Source organism: Poeciliopsis prolifica, unplaced genomic scaffold (assembly GCF_027474105.1).
Source record: "Poeciliopsis prolifica strain line A6 unplaced genomic scaffold, Auburn_PproV2 SCAFFOLD008, whole genome shotgun sequence".
NCBI lineage: Eukaryota > Metazoa > Chordata > Actinopteri > Cyprinodontiformes > Poeciliidae > Poeciliopsis > Poeciliopsis prolifica.
In genome coordinates, this window is record NW_026562383.1 from 6,926,503 (window position 1) to 6,944,685 (window position 18,183).

The window sequence follows — 18,183 nt, forward strand, 5'->3', positions numbered from 1 at the left end:
TGCGCGACACCTGCTGCGCTCTTCTTGACTGAGCGTTGCACCAGGACTGCGGGATGGTTAAGTCACAAACTGGGTGAAGGATCAACTCCAAGGTGATCACTCGCCATTAAAACATAGTAACCAAAGGAATAAAAGAAAAGGTTGTTCTGAAATAATTTATTCAGTAATACAAATACAAAAACACCTCTCTCACTCAGTCATAAAATAGGCAGGCCTTGGTGGTGCTTCTTCAATCCCCTCCATGTGACTTAATGGATTATCACACCACAAAAACCGACAGCAGTTCTCAAGTTACAGTGCCGCTCAGTTCAGGTGATAGGTTGTAAGCCTACAGTACGCAAAGAAAGTTTCTGTTGCTACTTTAAAATAACTAAAACCGATTCTGTGAGGTTATGTTTTTTTTTTTTTTTTTAAATAAAGCAACAAAGAGCCCGAACACAACAAATATTCCAGTTCCACATTGTCAAGCCGCCTTAGGTTAAGGGGAGGCTCACTGTGATTTTTGACAAATGTGTGGATGAAATTCAAGTTATATTTATTAAAACTGCTTTTTTTACCAATTTGGCAAACAGAAAAACTACATAAAACAAGAGAAACAAAAAGTTAAACAATGATGGGTAATGGGGTAAAAGTTTTCTCTGAAAACATTTCTGCATGCTGTTCTGTTTTGTGCTTTGGCCTTTAAAAGAAAATGCACCAAACGGGTAACATTTACCTGGATGTGCCGCTGAAAAAAGAAGCTCGGTTAAAAAGCAAAATACAAACTTTGATTTGACCTAAAACAATAAAGAGGTGTTTTACTGAAGTAAATATAATGCTAATAAACAGGGGGGAAAAAAAAGCTTTCTTCAAAGTCTCCTTTGGCTTTGTGCCTCATATTCGGTCCCTGTTTTGTTGCAAAAAAAAAAGAGTCACCCGCTTCACTGACGAACTGGTCCCGAGTTTGTCCTGCTGCCCGAGAATAATAAACCAAACTAAAATTTAAAAGATCAGTTCACTGCTTTAGCTCTCTTGGTGCTCGGCAGGCAGCCTGAGATCTTCCTACATCCACCTGGTCCTTCCTCCACACAGGGAAGCAGTTCTGAAGTTCGATAGAGACGGTCAGATTTTCAGACGAGCTCAAGCACCTATGAGAAGAAAAGCAGTGCGGAGTTACTCGTTTTATTTGTTACATAACATTTGTGAAAGTTCTACATTGCTAATACAGGGTAAGGACAGGAAACAAGTCACGTTTCTATTCATTATTTTATATAAAAAATACAACAAAACATTTATATACACCAACAAACATCAAATGAAGATACTTCAGATGGGGCTAATACATCTCCAATTACACAAAACTAAAACAAATGCAAGGTGAGCATGAAGATGCATTCGATTTTGGTCAATGTCTGGTTTGCTTTGCTCTTGCATTTGGGAATTAGAGGCAAATATATGAAACTTTGTCTACAAACACAATTGAATGCTAAATCCCTGTACCCAGCTCAAGTGAACTTCTCAAATTTCCCTAAGGATGTAAAAAAGTGGAGCACAAAAATGCTCTGAACACAAACCTTGATTGTTCCTTGACTGTTTGCAGCAATTAGAACATTTGACTCCTGTAAAAACACACAAAAAGACTGTATTAGAGACAAGTTCAGCACATGTTTCAAAAACATTTTCACTAAGAGATTAAATAGTATAACAAGTTTCACAAAAATCCCTGCAACTAAAAGATTCTTCCACGTCGTCAGTCACTCACTCCATCTGGCAGCGCTCTCCAGCAGACGGCACTGACAAACTCATTGGTGTCGTCTTCCTTCTTGTCTTTGTCCAGGACGCTCTTAACTGTGTCAAACTTGAATGTTAACAGAGTCTTGGAAAGTCCTTTGTAGTACAGATACAAAGAGTTGTTTTCGCTGCCTGACAACAGAAACAAAAACCCAAAAAGAAAACGTGATACTTAAATTGACATCTTTTGCTCTGTAGAGAAATAGTCAATCGTTAGTGAATCGTTACCACAGGCAACATAGTCTCCATTGGATGCCAAACCAACAAAGTTCTTCTCGTTGATGTGACCCTTGAAGGAGCGCAGACAGTGAGGTTTGTTGACGTTCCATAACTTCAGCTGACTGTCTGTCGACCTGCAGATCACAACATAATATATAAAATTGATCTAAACTGGAGCATTTTTAGTAGTTAAAACACTTCTAGTTGTGTTTTCTAAAATATTTTACTACTGGCTTGATTCTCATTCTCCAACTGATAACTCAATAGATTCAAATTTCACATTTCCTCTGAACAGTGAAAATTGATAACCAGCCACAGAAATCTTAGCATTCCTGGGAGAAACGGATGAATGGCTCGTCGAGTTTAGATTTACAGCTTGAGCCCAACTCAAATGCAAAATTTCAAAATTATTTTCTTGATGATTAAGTCGGGATTGAGCTTCTGTGATGCACTTAATAAGCCTGCACTATGTACAGGACAGAGAAAACTAAATGAGGATGCACAATAAAAAGTTTTGTTAATCTACTCATAGAGCAAGTCGAGGAATTGGCAGCTTACTCTGTTTATGGCAGAAAGAAAGCAAGGTACATAGGCTAATTAGACTAACCAAAACAGCATCACAGTGCACAATAAATGGGTAGGCAGTCCAACTCTGCTCCGCTCCAAACAATCACACATCCCAGATGATTTGTACTTTACTCACTGGGTACAACGAGTGACAAAATGGAGCTGAAAGATAGTAAACTAAAGCCACAAACGGCAGAAGTTACGCTGCTTACTCAAACTGTGGTCCAAAAACAAAAGCAGTAATATCTTAATTTAAATATGTCAGGTTTACTTTGGGCTTGGCCCTATAATTAAAGCTGATTAGTCGGCTCTGATCGGGCTTGGATACAATGTGTGCTGGATTTTATAGGCTTGATCTAAACTAATGATGCTAACAGATGGAACTCAAATTAACTTTGGCTGTAAATGTTCAAGTGTAGGACATTTGTAGGCTAATAATTAACTGAAAAGGCATCATTAAAGAAATTAGCAGCCTTTCCAGTGTTTTGGGTTGATGTCATCAGTGAAGAAAACAAAAAGTGAGCCATAAATATATATGCCAGCAAAAGAATCTTAATTATGTCTACTTAAAAACAAACTAGAAGCATGACCACAGTCTCTAATTTGTGGAGAGTCTTGGAGTTGGAGGAATTATCAGCACCAAAAACACTCAGGTACCAAACATTGAGTAAAACATTTATCTTAGACATTACTGTCAAAATAAGAAAATTCCAACTTACGCAGAAACTATCTCCTCTCCATTTACAAACTTGGCATAGGACACCGCTTTCCTGTGGCCTTTAAACACCATGATTGGCTGCTTAGTGTTGCGTAGATCATAGTAATGCACACAGTGATCTGTTGGGGGGAATAACAAGAGGACGGTTAAAAAAATAGAAACATCCATGAGGCAGCGAGTGGTGTGTTGTTGAGTTCTATTCAGAAACCTCAGAGGTTTGTAGTCATAGTAAAGACGTGGTGCAATGTCCCTGTGGACCTCAATTGTAACTAGAAATGTTTTTCATCATTGAAATATGTTTTTCTTTTTCTTTTTTTAATTGATGGAGTTCAACTCCTTCTTGGGCAAGATCAAGATTTTATTCTCAAAGGCACATTTTCCATGCCGGTTGTTTTGTTCTTTAATGCTAGTGATAGCAAGGACTCAATACAAAAACTGGATATTTATTATGATTCCTACTCTCATTTGAGGCTGGTATAAATATTTGTCTGGACCACCAAGGAGTATGTGGCCACAGAAGAAATGTAGCATTCTTACAGAGGAATTAATGTAGTGGGAGGTGAAAACCACAAAAAAATAATACATCAAATCGAAAGAGAAACAAGTTTAAACTTGACAGCATAGAACAAACATGCGAAAGCAGAAAATTGACTGAATAAAAATGAATTCTGAGTCATTTACCTGCACAGCCGAAGGCCAGGTGATATCTGGAGGTTGGACTGAATTTAACACAGCACACGTTAGCTTTAGCCTCGATGCTAGCCACAGAGTTGTCAAGATTGGTTGACCACAACTTTACTGCAGAGAAAAACCAAAACATTACAAAACTCTGTAGTAATTCCTTTTTCCTGGAAGTCCAAATATTTCTTCCAACATAAAAATGTATTTGAAAGGTGCGCCATTTTAATTCAATTCACCCATTTGAATTAAAATGGGTCATCTATATTTTATCATCTAAAATATAGATGGACTGGCAACCTGCCAGCGATGTACCCTGCCTCTCGCCCAATGACCACCTGAGATGGTCACCAGCTGTCCTGCCCTCCAGGAATTGATTGAACAGATCATTTCTGGTGCATTTTCAGTGTCACCATATTTAAATTTCACAATTTTGGCCACTCAATTGTGCTCAATTTAGACACCAGGTTTGAAACTTATGCAAGAGAGAATGTATATCTAACACACAGCCACCTTACTATTCTTAATTTTTATTTTATTTTTTTTACCTTTAGCGTCATCAGAACCGGAGGCTAAAAGCTTGGGGTCCATCAGATTGAAGTCGACACTCCAGCATCTTTTTTCATGTTCCTGAGAAAATGAAACATTAAACTTTATAAGATTGGCAAAAAGTGCATTTCTATCATTGTAATGATGTGTAGAAATAAACAGTCATAAACAAACAGTGGGGGTATCACACCTGGTAGACTTTGGACCGCTGGCCGGTGAATCCGTCCCACAAAATGACGGTGCCCTCATAGTCGCTGCTGGCCAGAAGGTTCTTGTGATAACTGCTCCAGCTGATACAGCTACAAAAACAAGAATAATATTAATAAAAATAATAACATCAAATTTTAGGACCCTCAGATGATTTACAAGAAAAACACAAACAACATAGAACAAGATAAGATTGAGAGCACCTTTCACATTGGTATTGAGTTAATTGCTGATATGCTATTTGGTACTGGAACCTTTTGTTTTGTTGTTTTTAGAACAAATTAAATTTGCTTTGAGCTTTGGCTCTTATTAGTAAACATGCCAGTTGGACTCAATACTGTAACCTAATTACAGCATTGTAATTAGGTTACAATACTGTTTGATTGCTAATTAGGTCTGAAGAAACAGGGGCATCTTGTGATTGACAGTTAATTTTATTACTCAAACAATGCCTACAGCATGCATTTATATGCACATTTCTCACTATGACTTGTGCACTTTATTGGGAATTGTGGCAGTAACTGATTAATCAGTTTTATCAGTTAATCAAATTTTGGGATTTTGAAGATTTCATTTTTGGAACTTTTTGGACTTTTTCCCCCCATTAATACATTGCCAGTGTCTCCGTAGTTCAGAGGGAAGTCAATGCGGCCATCTTGTTGGACAAGCATGTTTTACAGCTTCTATCTATCTGGACTTTGAATTCAGTTAAACTCCACGACAGAGTATAAGAGTCGCATAAATTAAAATGTATTTAGATCAATTTAAAATAAAATCTGTGTGCCACTCACCTGATTTTAGAATTGCAGGTCATTTCATTGACGGGGTAGTGGATGTCCACTGCATCCTGAATCACAGTTCCATACTCAAAAACCTTGATCTTTTTGGTTACACCAGCGATGGCGAAATAGTCACAGTCACGGTCAAACTCAATACTGAAACACACAGCATGCAGTGAGTGACAGCCAGGTTCGATTTGGACAACTTTCTTGATGAAATCAGATTATTTTGGAGCAGAGTAAAAATTTTAATATTGAGAGATTTACTACAAAAATTTGTATCGTACCTTGAAACGATACTGGAGCCGTTATAGAGGTCACTGGCGTAGGAGAGGGTGGCCAGTGGCCGCACAGTGTTATAGCGAGTAAATTTGGACAAACACTCCATAAAATCCTCCAGCTGGTTCAGGTTTCTGCCCTCATCTGAAGAAACAGACACCCAACTTTGTATTATATTGCATATATACATTGCATGTATTTATACATGACGCACTCATGTATTAAGCAATTACACTGTGGCCACCTAATCAATAAATGTGGTACATTTTTTTAATTACATTTCCAAGATATGGAAAAAAATCCCCAAAGAGAACTGATGTTTTGTTTTTAATCTGAACGATTTATTCATAGATATAAATTCCATTGACGTCTCATTTTGTTTCAGGCCTTCATGTAATACACACAGATTGGATATTAGTTATACTTCTGGCAGATTTAAAGTAAATATTTGACCAGATATGTTTCTTCTGAATGCAAACTAAAGAATCTGTGGCAGAATCTTAAGATTAGGGTGATGATAAAGAGGTTTTCCAACCTGAAAGGCTTGACGCTAATCCCAAAAGATGAATTAAGAACCAAAATGAAAACATAAAAAAAAAAAAAAAAGCTTGGCACCAATTGACAGAAGAGCTTGATTACAGTCATGCTAAAAACAAGTTTTCAATGAAGTTCAACAACCTGAATGGTAGTCTGGGCCAGTCTTTCCTCCACTGTCTACAAACTACCCAGAATGCCCCAGTCCAGGCTTGTCTCCATTCTGTTTTTAGAATCAGCTTTAAGCTTTTAATAGTTTTATATGGTCTCACTTCACCATATTTATTTGACCTACATATCTTTAACCAACTAGCCTCCATAAAATTCTAGAGGATCTAAACTAAAACATTAAAGGCAAGCAAACCTGTCTGTGGAACTCTGGCACCACAATCAATGCTGAAGAGTTCTTTTTGTTATTTGAAAATGCACAAAATATTAACTTAGCAACAGATGTGACATTAAAATGACCCCATGGATGTAGTTTGTTCTTCAGTGTCAGCAATGAGGCACAACCCTTAAACATTTTATAACTAACTGCAAGTATTTAACTTCTTTAGCTGCAACATGCTGATTTTTCCCCTACCTGTGATGCGTGACATTTTGTTGGAGAAGTAGCACTGCTCCAGATCCTCAAAATGAGCAGTCAGTCTCTTTCTTCTAGATGCCAGGGTGCTGTTATACCAAGTCTGCCGCTTCACCTAAACACGCAGGAGGAAACTTGGGGTTATAAAAAGACCCTGGCACAGCTTCCACTCACAGCTCAGTGTTAATTAACAGAATGAGTGTGTGCTACATACCGGAGTTGTTGCACCAAATCCTGGCGTTTGGTTGTAATCTGGAGGTTCAATGATACTGCTACATAGAAAAAAAGAAAATCAAGGCTATAACACCAATACAAAAAAGTCAATTTCATTATTATACCAAGAGATTTTTAGTTATGATAAACCCAACATTTTATTGTAAAATAATTTTATTTTATTAAAATTTCATTTTATTGTAAAATAAAATGTACATATATAATAAGAATCAACATATCCACAGTACCTGGGGGCTGGAGAAGGAGCCTCAACATTAGGCACTGTGCACTCAGCCTCCATCGTCGGGGAGGAAATCCCACTGACATCCTAAATAAACAAAACAATAATTATTTATCTCAAGTTATTTAGTGATTTTGATGAGAGGGCTGTTTCTGAAAAACAATAAGGATGATTACTGATTGTAGAGAAGCTCTGTTTATTTACCTCAACACGCTTGATGTCTTCTTCAAGGAAGTTTAGCTCTTTCTGTAGCTGATCTAGTTGCTGTTGACGAAATCAAACACACAAAACTATTCAGGCTTTTTATATTCCTTTTTTTCCTGTTGGTAGAAACTTAAGCTTTAATATATGTATATATTTTACAGAGCAGTCATACCTCTCTCTTGTTTCTTCTTGCTTCCTTAAGAAACTCCATGAGGATCTGCCTCTGAGCTGCTTGGGATTCCTAAAGCAGGTAAAGACATAAAGCACAATCAAGTAAAAGCAAATTTTGACCTTTTCTTGTCAGAGTGACAAATGGCATAGAAAGATTATTTATAGCAAAGCAAATATTTTGGAAAAGTTCAAACTACACATCACATAGTTTGTCATTGCCTGATAAATTATTTTTACATTTGTGGTCGGTTTTTAAGTGTGAAACTAATTATTTTTTTTAGTGGTTTGGTTTTGTTTCAATTTTAATTAATGAGCAAAAAAGGACAACAAAAAACAAACACACCATATATTATGTGACATGTTAGGCATTAACACTATTTCACATTTCTTGGTGTTTTTAAGTGCCTTGTAATTCCATGCAGCCATCGGAGCTTCATTATGTTGCACAGCTATTTGTCTGAAGCGATTGTGGTGACTTAGTTTGCTCTCAAAGTGTTCCTTTGAAACCAAACATCTCCATGTTGATTTCATGTGAGGGGCATCTATTTAGCCCCATTGTGACCAGTTCAGAATCAGGCTTGCAACAATAAAAATCAACTACAATGTTTTCACGGAAATGAGTCTTTGTAAGAAGATCCTCCCAAACAATGTTTTTCAGGCTCTAATTTTAAACACTGAATGTTCATAATTATTTACGGTCTGATGGAAGAAGAAAAGCCCACTTCAAAACGACAACAGTAACAATCCCAACCATGATGTCAGTGCTTGGGGTTTGAAAACATCATCAATTAGAGGTTATCATCACAAGGTTAAATTATAATTCTTATGATCATCTAAACAAAACCCCAGTAATGATAGAAAACCTGCTTACACAACATAGTTTGTGTAAATCAAACTTACTGATTGTGAGACAGTGATGATGTGACCAAATATAAATCAACAGGATGCACTGCAACTCCTACTTCCCTTTTTTTTCCTCACACAGATTGAGAAAAAAATAGAAGAAAGGGGATGTAAAAGAGCTTTAGACCAAGGTTTCGTGGGACTACTAAGAATCAACCTCTGACCTTTTGATAAAACCACCATGTTGAACATTACCCAGTAAAGAACTCACATGATTGAAAAACTCCTGACTTTTGACAACACAGCCTAACAATATTATAACTTTGAAGCAACTAAGATCTTTTCATCTTCGGCTCGAATTATTCCTCGCCTCAATTCACCATCTGGATAAAAGTGAATAAAAACATGGCTGCATCACCGCTTTTCGACAGAAACCCCTAAACAACTTTAAAAGGTAAGTTCTGGACAAATTACACAAAAAGTGACTCCTGTTCATGAATATTCTTCCATCTCTTCTGATTAGTTGCTGGGGCATCATGGTTAGCTGCAAGAAAGTTTGTCTTTCATCAAATGAGAACATTTTGATTGATTCCATCAAATTCTACTTTAAACATGATCTATGCTGAGGACATAAGGGCTTCTTCCAAAAATACATAAGAGAAAACATTTTGCCACTGAAGAACTAGTCGGAAAAGGTTCTAAAAGTTAAATTTGGGGCTCAGTGCTTTTTGGAAAGAAAATGTTCATAACGGTTTTAACTGTAATTCCTAACAACCTTTTCAACCTAAAAGCTTTATTAATTTTTACTCAATGAATAAAGTGGCACCTTCACATGCCACTTTATTAGATATTATTCAACAAAACTAATACCAGTGAAGGAGTCATTGGGACCATCATGATCCATATTACTTAAACCGATCTCTTATCTCGGATTTTATTTTTTAAAAAATTAAATAAAATTATGATAATTTAGATGGTTATTCTTTGGATCAGGGGTGTCCTAAGTGCAACCTGTGGTCCACCGCCCCACTTCAAGATGAGATTTTATATGACAAATGTATGTGTTCTTAAATGCTTAACATTAGGAACACCAAGTATTTTTAGTTTTTTTAGCCATGGCTTTGGTTTTTATTGTAATATTACAACATTTATGGTCACACACATCCAGCAACTTTTTACACAAAAAGATTTGGCTAAATGCAGCAAAAGTTTCCAAGTAAAGTTCTTGTTTTTGTTGCCAGGAAAAGGACTAAAATCATTGTGTAGATCAAACTAGATATGTACATTCTTCTTTCATTCTTTATCATTGAGGGGGTTGAAAATGAAATAATTTTAATCAATAGAAAAATTAAGTGGAAGAAAAAAAAATACTGTGAACCATAAAAACTTTAAATTTATTAATGTTTTGAAACGTCTGAACACCACTGTTTTTAGATGGTGACTAGCTGAGCAGTGCCTGGTGATTTTCGCAACTCTTGTAGAAACGTTGAATCACATTAGTTACATAAGTTGCAATTTAAAATATTCTGTGTAACAACAATGTTTTAAACTGAGTTATATTGAGGAAAGAGAAGTCTGTGTGTTAAGATCCTTTACAGTCAATTTAACAGTTTGAAGCAGAAGTCTACAAAGTAAGGTGAAGTATGGAGAGCTGCATGCTTTAAACATTTCCCTGGGTTAACAAAGAAATTAAATTACTGCTTTTTTAACAGTAATTTAAAACTTTATGACTAAGAAGTGATAAAGTTGAGAAGTGATTTGAATCAGCTGGATTGGAGCTAGGACAGAAGAGACCCCGGTTTAGACAAAAATAATGAACACTACAATAAAATCTCTGCAGGTTTTATGTCTCTCAATAAAACTGAACATCCTTTATGACACCATTATACAGCAGATTAAGCTGTACCCATAAAGAAGCACTCCTGGATTAATTTAGAGATTTTTAAGACTCGCATATACCTTATACTTAATATTTCTATGAGTAGTCAACAAAAAATCTCCTGTTGCGACCTTATAGCTACACCTTATAACCCATTGATCTGTTTATGTATTCAAAAAGTCTTCCTCTTCAAAGACTTTACTTACTGCCTCCAGCTGCTTTTTCTTCTGAACCAAAAGCTCCAACATCAGATTGACATTTGCGAGGTCCAAGTTTTCTTGATCAGGACTCAGAATATCTTGGAAGACCTGCCACCGCGGCCAGTTCTGAGGACCACAGGCGACGATTGGAAAGGAGAAAAGTGATATTTCAGAGGCAGTGAGAATTAAACTAATAAAAATAAAGGAGTTATACTCACAGGATGATCTAACTTTAGCCTTTTTTCCTCAGACCTTTGTTTCTGTTTAAGGATCAGTTCATTTACTGGAAAACATGGCATAAAATGATGAGAGGAAAGGGGGTAAAAAGAGACGAAATCAATTGTAAGAGCATTGAAAAAGAAAAAGTCATGATGTGAATCATCAATAATGCAAAGCAAGGCTGGTTGATAGATGTAATACTTAATACAGTTTGGTTATCATTTTTTTTATGTTTTAGTATGAAGGTAGCCTTTTAAACAAAATGATAACTGAATAATTGCATAGACTCACCCTATTCTGCTTAAATTTTTAAACTGCATTACAAATACACATTGAAACTTACAGGTTTTGCCAAAATTGGCAACTCAAAATACCTACCAAGAAAGTTAGGGTACAGCTGATCCACATTATCAACAATATAGTTACACTTGGGACATCTGTTGCTGTCTTCCAAGCTCTGCCGAATACATTTGAAACTGGAGACAAGAGAAAAAAAAAGAAAAAGGAATGAAAACAAAACCAAATAAGAAAACAGTGATCTGCCAGGTAGAGATGTAGTACATTATAAATTTTGTTGCTGTTGAGTACAGAAAATGTCAATAAATTTAAAGATAATAAATGATGACTTTTTTTTCTACTAACAAAACGAAACATGTAATGAAAAACACAATAATACAGTAAAACTCTCTCAAAATGTACTTTAAAAAATTGCCCCAAGTGAAATAAATTGCCCATTCTGTTTTATAGGTTGAAGGCACAAACAATCAACAGGATCAGCTGGTAAGGTTGGTAAAAATTATGCTAAACAAGTGACTTTTGACAGATTTAATGACTCTGAAATGACTGACTTTTATTTGAATGAGTGAATCAAAAGTTTGACTCATGTAATCCCAAAATGGTAATGTGAGCAGCTGCAGATGGCTGGAAAGCACTGTGACATAACAGTGACCATTTATGAATGCATACCTCTTTATATTCCTCCAGATTGATTTTTTCCCCCAACCTGGCTGTTTTCAGTCTATATTTATCACTCAGAAATGTGAATTATCGTCCTTTAGCTATTCCTGAACAAGTCCTAACTGCTCATTAATGTGACTTAAAATGTTTTCCTTCTGGTGTTGACTGGATTAACAGTGACGGTACAGGCTATTCTGCAGACGCCTGCTTGATGGGGCTAACAGGTAGCACTGAGCTCATTATATGTCTGCCTGACTAATGGTCATTTTTTGATAGAAATACAAGATGATGCAGCAGTCCAGCAGCAAGCATTGTTGAGATGCTCTGAGAAGACCATAGGGTTTTTCTGACACCTTGGCTCAAGAGTGATGGCTGAAGATCTTTGGTAATAAAAACTTGATATTCCAGCCTGGATCTTTTTTGCAAACAGCTTCTATGAGTTCGACTGCAGCCAAATTTTCCTAAAACCCGCACATACAAGTTAAAGTGTTAAATTGCAGTTGTTACAATAAAATTGTGGACAGAAATGTTTTTTGGGTTTTTTTTGAATACATTTGGTAGGTTTATGCATTTCAAGCACCACAAATTTTCATTGTGCATGCCAAGAATACATCTGGCGACTTGGATGGACTTTCACACCTCGAATAAAATGCAATGTTTCCGATTTTCCTACTGAAATACTGCACTGAACACAATGGATTATTGTGAATGCTTCTGTGCTAGCTGGAAAGAATACTAGTTAACATCTTTAAAGTGATTAGTTGATTAAAAACATGTAAAAAAATAAATGAAAAACTGCCACTAAGTGGGATCCATCAATTAATCTGACTAAGTACTAGACACTGTGCTTTGGACACACTGTGAGTTTAATTAAAAAAAAATAGATAATTGACAGAGACATACACAAATAGGGATAATCGTGCAATGCCTTCATTTAGTCTGAGTGAATTTGAGATGATTTTTAAAATGTTTGGAGAGCAGCTGAAAACCCTTCAACCTCAAATCAAACTTTGACACTTACCAAAAACTGTGTCCACACTTTGTCATGTGAGCCTCCTCTATCATTTCGAAGCAAATTGGACTGAAAAAAAGAAGAAACAAAATACGAAGAAAAGTTCTATCAAAATTCAGATGCCAGACTTACTTTGGATGGCAGACCCAAACAGAAGCTTCACGCTAACTGTGAGATAAGAACTAACCACACAAAGTCGTTGCTTTTATCTTCGTATGAGTTCAAGAGGCCGTTGTATAGCGGTGCCTGATGGAGGGACTTCTTTCTGCTGCCTGAGGACGCTGAAGGTCTGCTTGTTAGGGAAGCGAAGCTGCCTGCCTCGTTTGTTGCACCCAGAGTCCGGGACGGCACAACATTCCCAGTCGCGGGCCCATTGCTCGTAACGGCATTGCTTCCACTGCCTCCAGTGCTGCTGCTGCTGCTACTGCTGCTGGTGCCAGGCACTGAACTTGCCCCACCACCGCTCTGCTGCGGTCGGCTGCCAGACATACTGCGAGGCCGTTTAAAGGAGAAAACAAACACTCCACCAAAATGCTCCGCGCTGCCGTTCAAATCATCCGGACAAACGCTCCTTTTCGGTTGCTTTGGTAGGTCTGCAAGCTAGCTGGCTTGCTTCTGTGCTAGCATCCTGGGGAAAAGCAAACAGTGGCCAAACATGAAGCGCGTTTAATTCTTCTCCGCCGTTGTCTGGCTCCCGCTTTTCGTTGACGACGTCTCACACAGTCACTGGTTTATAAAAAAACCCCAAAAACACAGCAATACTGGGACGGACATTAAAATAAGCTCAACTGCGTTGTCCAGGAGATTACCCGGGTAGCTACTGTTAGCTGCAGAAAGTGATCTCTTGAGTATTTTCGATTTATCTAGATGGCCGTTGTGCGTCTATGTTTTTCACTACCGCCCCCTGGTGGCCAGGAAGTCTCCACAAAATTTTCTCTGTACTGTGGTTTTCCGTGTATTGCTACACGGACTTACGTTGTAAAATAATAACCAAACACAACTTTTTCAATGAGGTGCGAGATTTTTTTTTCCAGAAAAAAAAAAAAGCCTCTTTATGTTCTTTATTAACCTATACATTCCAAGTTGACATGGACTTCACTTAGGCTTGACTGGGTGAACTGGCACATATTGGTTCTCCTGTATTAAACCTATGTAGGTATAATGCAGGAGAACCAACTCATATAAACTCAGTTTTTCAGCTGATTTATTTTAATCAACTAACCCAATGGTTAAGTTGGGTTTGATTCTTAGATTTTCTAATGCCAGGAAATTAATGAAAAAGCTGTTTGTTCTTGCTGATCTTCATCATCGTTGCTGCTGTTTTGCTAGTGATGCTTTTGGGGGGAAAAAATCTTTACGATTACAATTATCACTGTTACTCAACTCTTATTAATCCCAGGCGAAAATAAATGCTCGATTTATTGCTGCTGTGTCTTCTCTGAAGAATCAGTTCTGTGTGCAAGTTTCATACTTTTTGTGTTGTCCTTCGCTGTCGTTTTTGTGTGCATTTTCACTCTGAAGACACAAGTTCAGCAACTTTTATCTTCAAAGTTAACTTTGAGCTTTAAAAAATGTCCTCTAAGTGTAGAATTATGCAGGTAAGCTCTGAGCAATATAATAAAAATATCTCAACTGGATTCCTAAACAGGTATACTGAAATATAATCCCAACAAATTAGACCTTTACATTAAGAATAGGCTTCAAATCAGATGCCAGCTTCATCAGCAGCAGCAACATTTGGATGCTAATAGAAAACAATAAACTGTAATAAATTTAAATTTTTTTTTTTTTTCTAATGCTGCCCAGAGCACAATGCCAAACAGACCATTTCAAAAACAACATTGGAATGTAGATAAGGATTTGTTTGGGTCAGTATCCAACACTTATTTTTACATTTCACACTTCTTTAATTGTCTGCATTTTTGTGTGTTATTATAAAAGAATTAAAAGAAATCTTCACAACAATGTAATAAAGCAAAGCCTAACTAATGACAACATTTGAATAAGTCTAATGATTCTCTACGGGTTGATGTTAAATTTGGTCATAAAGTCAACCAGTCATCTAAAGAATATGACAATCTTCCGGCATACGAATATGCATGGAATCATCTAATCTCCAACTACTCCCGAAATGCCCAGAAAAAATAATATTTACACTGTATTTCTAATCATCCAGGTCAAATGTTTGTTTTCTAATACAGAATGGCATCTTTTTTTTTTTTTTTTTTTTTTTTTTTTTTTTTTTTTTACTGCTTTGAGATAAAGCACAAGGTGGTAGGTCTCCCTCACAAAGTCCAGTGAGTTGTGTGCCAAGAAACACAGGGTCGTGTCTTTCAGGCATCCACCTGCAGCTCTTCAAATAAAAACTTAGAAGCTTGCAGTTTATCCCGCCCGCTTACTTGTTTTTCCATCATTACCTCCACTTGGACAAACAAGGGGGTACTCCACGACTGCCTGCGCAGTCTGGATTTTCCCATGTTTTTGTTTGTGGAAGAAGTTTATATGTATCAATATGGAGCTCAGTTGGGACATAAAATACTTATTTTTTTTCAATAACAGGGAAAAAGCAAAGTGATTTTATTGAAAAGGACCACCGTGCAAGACATTTTCCTGATGCTTCTTTTTTTTTTTTTTAAATTTCAAAGACAAGTCTTAGGAAGCAGGAAAAAACATAAAAAAAAGTGAAGTCTAAGTTCCATATAAATTCAGGCTTGTACAGCAAGTGTTCCTTGTTATTTGTATCCCCTGAATGCCCCACACATTCAGGAAACTGTCTCTGCATAACACCTGCAGCTCTATATGTACGCCGCATTGCATTTGTCCACCCCCTCCCTTTTATTTAATAGTTATAGTGACTGAAAAGACTGCCCTCTTGTACAATTTTTTTTCTTCTAATTTCTCCCCCACCTCATTTTCCCTGCACATCAGCCTGGATTTTCTCCCACTGGGACCCCCCTCTTTTGTGTGAGAAACCAGGTTGTGGTTGTGTGTGTGTGTGTGTCTGATGAATTTGTGTGGCAATGTGAACATTGTGGAGCTGGAGGGTCAGCGGTCTCAGTGAGCTGGATATTACAGAGGTAAGAGAGAAATATGTGTGTGTGTGTGTGTGTGTTTGTGTGTGTGTGTGTGTACGTGTGTGTACGTGAAAAGGAAAGTGAGAGAAAAGGGGGAAGACAGAGAACAGGCCTCGGGGTTGTTGAGGTCATACGGACAAGCTGAGATGAAGGATAATCTGCGGAGGTCCCTTACAGTGGGTGGTGGGGCCCCATTGGAGTTCACCTATTCAGACTCTGCACCCCCTTCTATCTCTCTCCTTTTTCTCTTCTAAACTTTCACCTTCAGCCTCCTATTTTTTATTTATTTATTTTTTGTCACCATCTCTTATTTATCCGCCACCCGGCACAGTTGCAGCTGGATTTCAAAGCTACGTTTAGCAGACAGATCCCTCCGTCAGGCAGGCTGGAATTGAGGAATTCCTGCCTCCCAGTCTTTAGGAACTCTTTTGCCCCTTCAGGGGCCCCTGCCATAACTGCCAGCGGCCTCCTCCTCCATCTCCATCTCCAACCAGGGGCCTGTTTGCAAATTGAGCCTGACAAAAAAAAAAAAGAAAGAAAGAAAAAAAAAAAAGAAACAGGGTCTGCGGGGGGAGAAAGAAGTGGCAACATTACAGAGGGTCTACAACAACAACCACCTACGCTCTAGGAGCTGTGTTTTGTCATTTAGCCATCACTAGATAGAAGAAGGATAGAATAGAAAGTGAGCATTGGATCACCAGATGAACCTATGCACATGACCAGAGAAGGAATTTGCAAACAAATAGGGCTCACATAGAAGTTTTAAAATAAAATCCAAAGCACAAAAGTCTTTTGTGATTTATCATACAGGAGCCAGCTGATGAACAGTAATTTATCCATTCAAAAATAGTCAAATTCATTACTTAAACCATTCAGCTATGCAAATGTGTTTGACTTAGCAAGGTGTCAATCCAGAAGAACGCACTACCAAAGAGTGCATTAAAAAGAATAACCCTTCATTGGGTTGAGTAATAACTGCTTTGTCATTTTTTACCTTTGTTTTGTGGTTGATTTCCTGCACTTTGTTTTTGGTGCAAAGTGGTGCTGTTTGCAACTTGATGCTTGTGTCAACCTTTAATTCCCTACCCTTGGGGGGCATGTTTTGTACCCACTTGTGCAACCAACAACTTAAAGTATTTTTCTACATTTAAGTTTAAGTAAATGTAGAAAGGGAATGTGGCTATTTGACATTCGTATACAAGGAAGAGGTTATTTAGGTTTCATCAAGGATCATAAGCCATTTATAAGGGTCAAAATAAATTCCCAAAATGAATGTCAAAGGTTTAAACAACAGCATTCTAGATCCTCTCAAATTTACTATTAAGACTTGAGGATATGTCTTATTATCTATCTCCATGATTCATTTCAACATTTATAATGAAAGGTCAAATGCGCCATAATTTAAGTGTGTTCAAAACTGGTGTATTTCTGTTCAAAAATACAAACTTCAGCCCGAGTCATGATTCAAACTCAAAACCCCAGACCTGGTTGATGACTTAACAGCTAACAACTGTGTACTAACAGAATTAAAAGTTGAACGTTTTAATTACAAACAATTAAACTTAATACTTGCGAGTTTATACCTAATACATGATTCATTCTTTGGTCGTAGTATGAATATTAGCTAGCACCAGTTAGTGCAAACAATCATCTAAGGTAGGCCTAAAAATATTTTCTTGTAGCATTAACTAAACTCACTAACACAACTAATGTCACGAACACTGATATAATAGCATCAGTGTTCATGACATTGTTATATTTGTTATATCATGGTCTGTTAATTGTGTTACTCAAAAATGGAGCTATGTGAAAAATGAGGAACCTTCCAGTTTCGTCTTTTAGGTCACAATGTTCCCCCTCAGTCTTTGGTTGAAACTGCCGAAATTCTGCTCCAACAATATAAACTCAGAAGTAAATCATTATTGGGTAAGTACGCCTGTCTTTTGAGTTAGCATGTTGGAACTAGCAAGCTTATCTGTTTCCATCAATACTGATGAATTGCAAACTGTCTGTTAGATTTTTTCCTCCATAGTTCACGGTTTTCTTGAAGTATGAAAACTGCAGAAAAAAGCCAAAGATCAAAGGCTGTCATTTCATTCTTTTGTGAAACCCCATTAAACATCTAGCATGGACAGACTCCATGTCATGTTACCTCTACATCATTTTATTTGATAGTTTCAGTGAATTTTATTTTACTGTTAAAGCCGTTTATTCCTCCATCTCACTCTGTGCTCCCACCCTCTGCTCAGCTGTTGTTTTTTTTTCATCCTGGATCGTCCAAGAAAAA

At 37.1% G+C, this 18,183-nt stretch overlaps 1 protein-coding gene across 1 annotated transcript; it reads right to left on the bottom strand.

Moving 5' to 3' along the window:
- Positions 1-141: 141 nt before the first annotated feature.
- Positions 142-13,663, bottom strand: cop1 (COP1 E3 ubiquitin ligase). The gene is made up of 20 exons (XM_055033694.1): positions 13,010-13,663; positions 12,832-12,891; positions 11,232-11,329; positions 10,853-10,917; positions 10,641-10,760; positions 7,714-7,782; positions 7,542-7,601; positions 7,345-7,424; positions 7,098-7,155; positions 6,884-6,998; positions 5,775-5,910; positions 5,500-5,643; positions 4,692-4,800; positions 4,501-4,582; positions 3,956-4,072; positions 3,276-3,393; positions 1,999-2,123; positions 1,742-1,902; positions 1,554-1,598; positions 142-1,127 (listed from the first exon to the last, which is right to left on the bottom strand). Exons 1-20 carry the CDS (start codon positions 13,309-13,311, stop codon positions 1,110-1,112), a joined length of 2,082 nt encoding a protein of 693 aa, XP_054889669.1. The 5' UTR covers positions 13,312-13,663; the 3' UTR covers positions 142-1,109.
- Between the last annotated feature and the right edge of the window lie 4,520 nt (positions 13,664-18,183).

Bases quoted from the DNA above. Each gene is read 5' to 3' on its own strand.
- cop1 (XM_055033694.1), bottom strand. From the start codon at position 13,311: ATGTCTGGCAGCCGACCGCAGCAGAGCGGTGGTGGGGCAAGTTCAGTG. The intron at 5,911-6,883 runs GTAGGGGAAAAA...CTGTTTCTTCAG, and splicing joins CAAAATGTCACGCATCACAG to ATGAGGGCAGAAACCTGAAC. The intron at 2,124-3,275 runs GTAAGTTGGAAT...TGTGATCTGCAG, and splicing joins GGAGAGGAGATAGTTTCTGC to GTCGACAGACAGTCAGCTGA.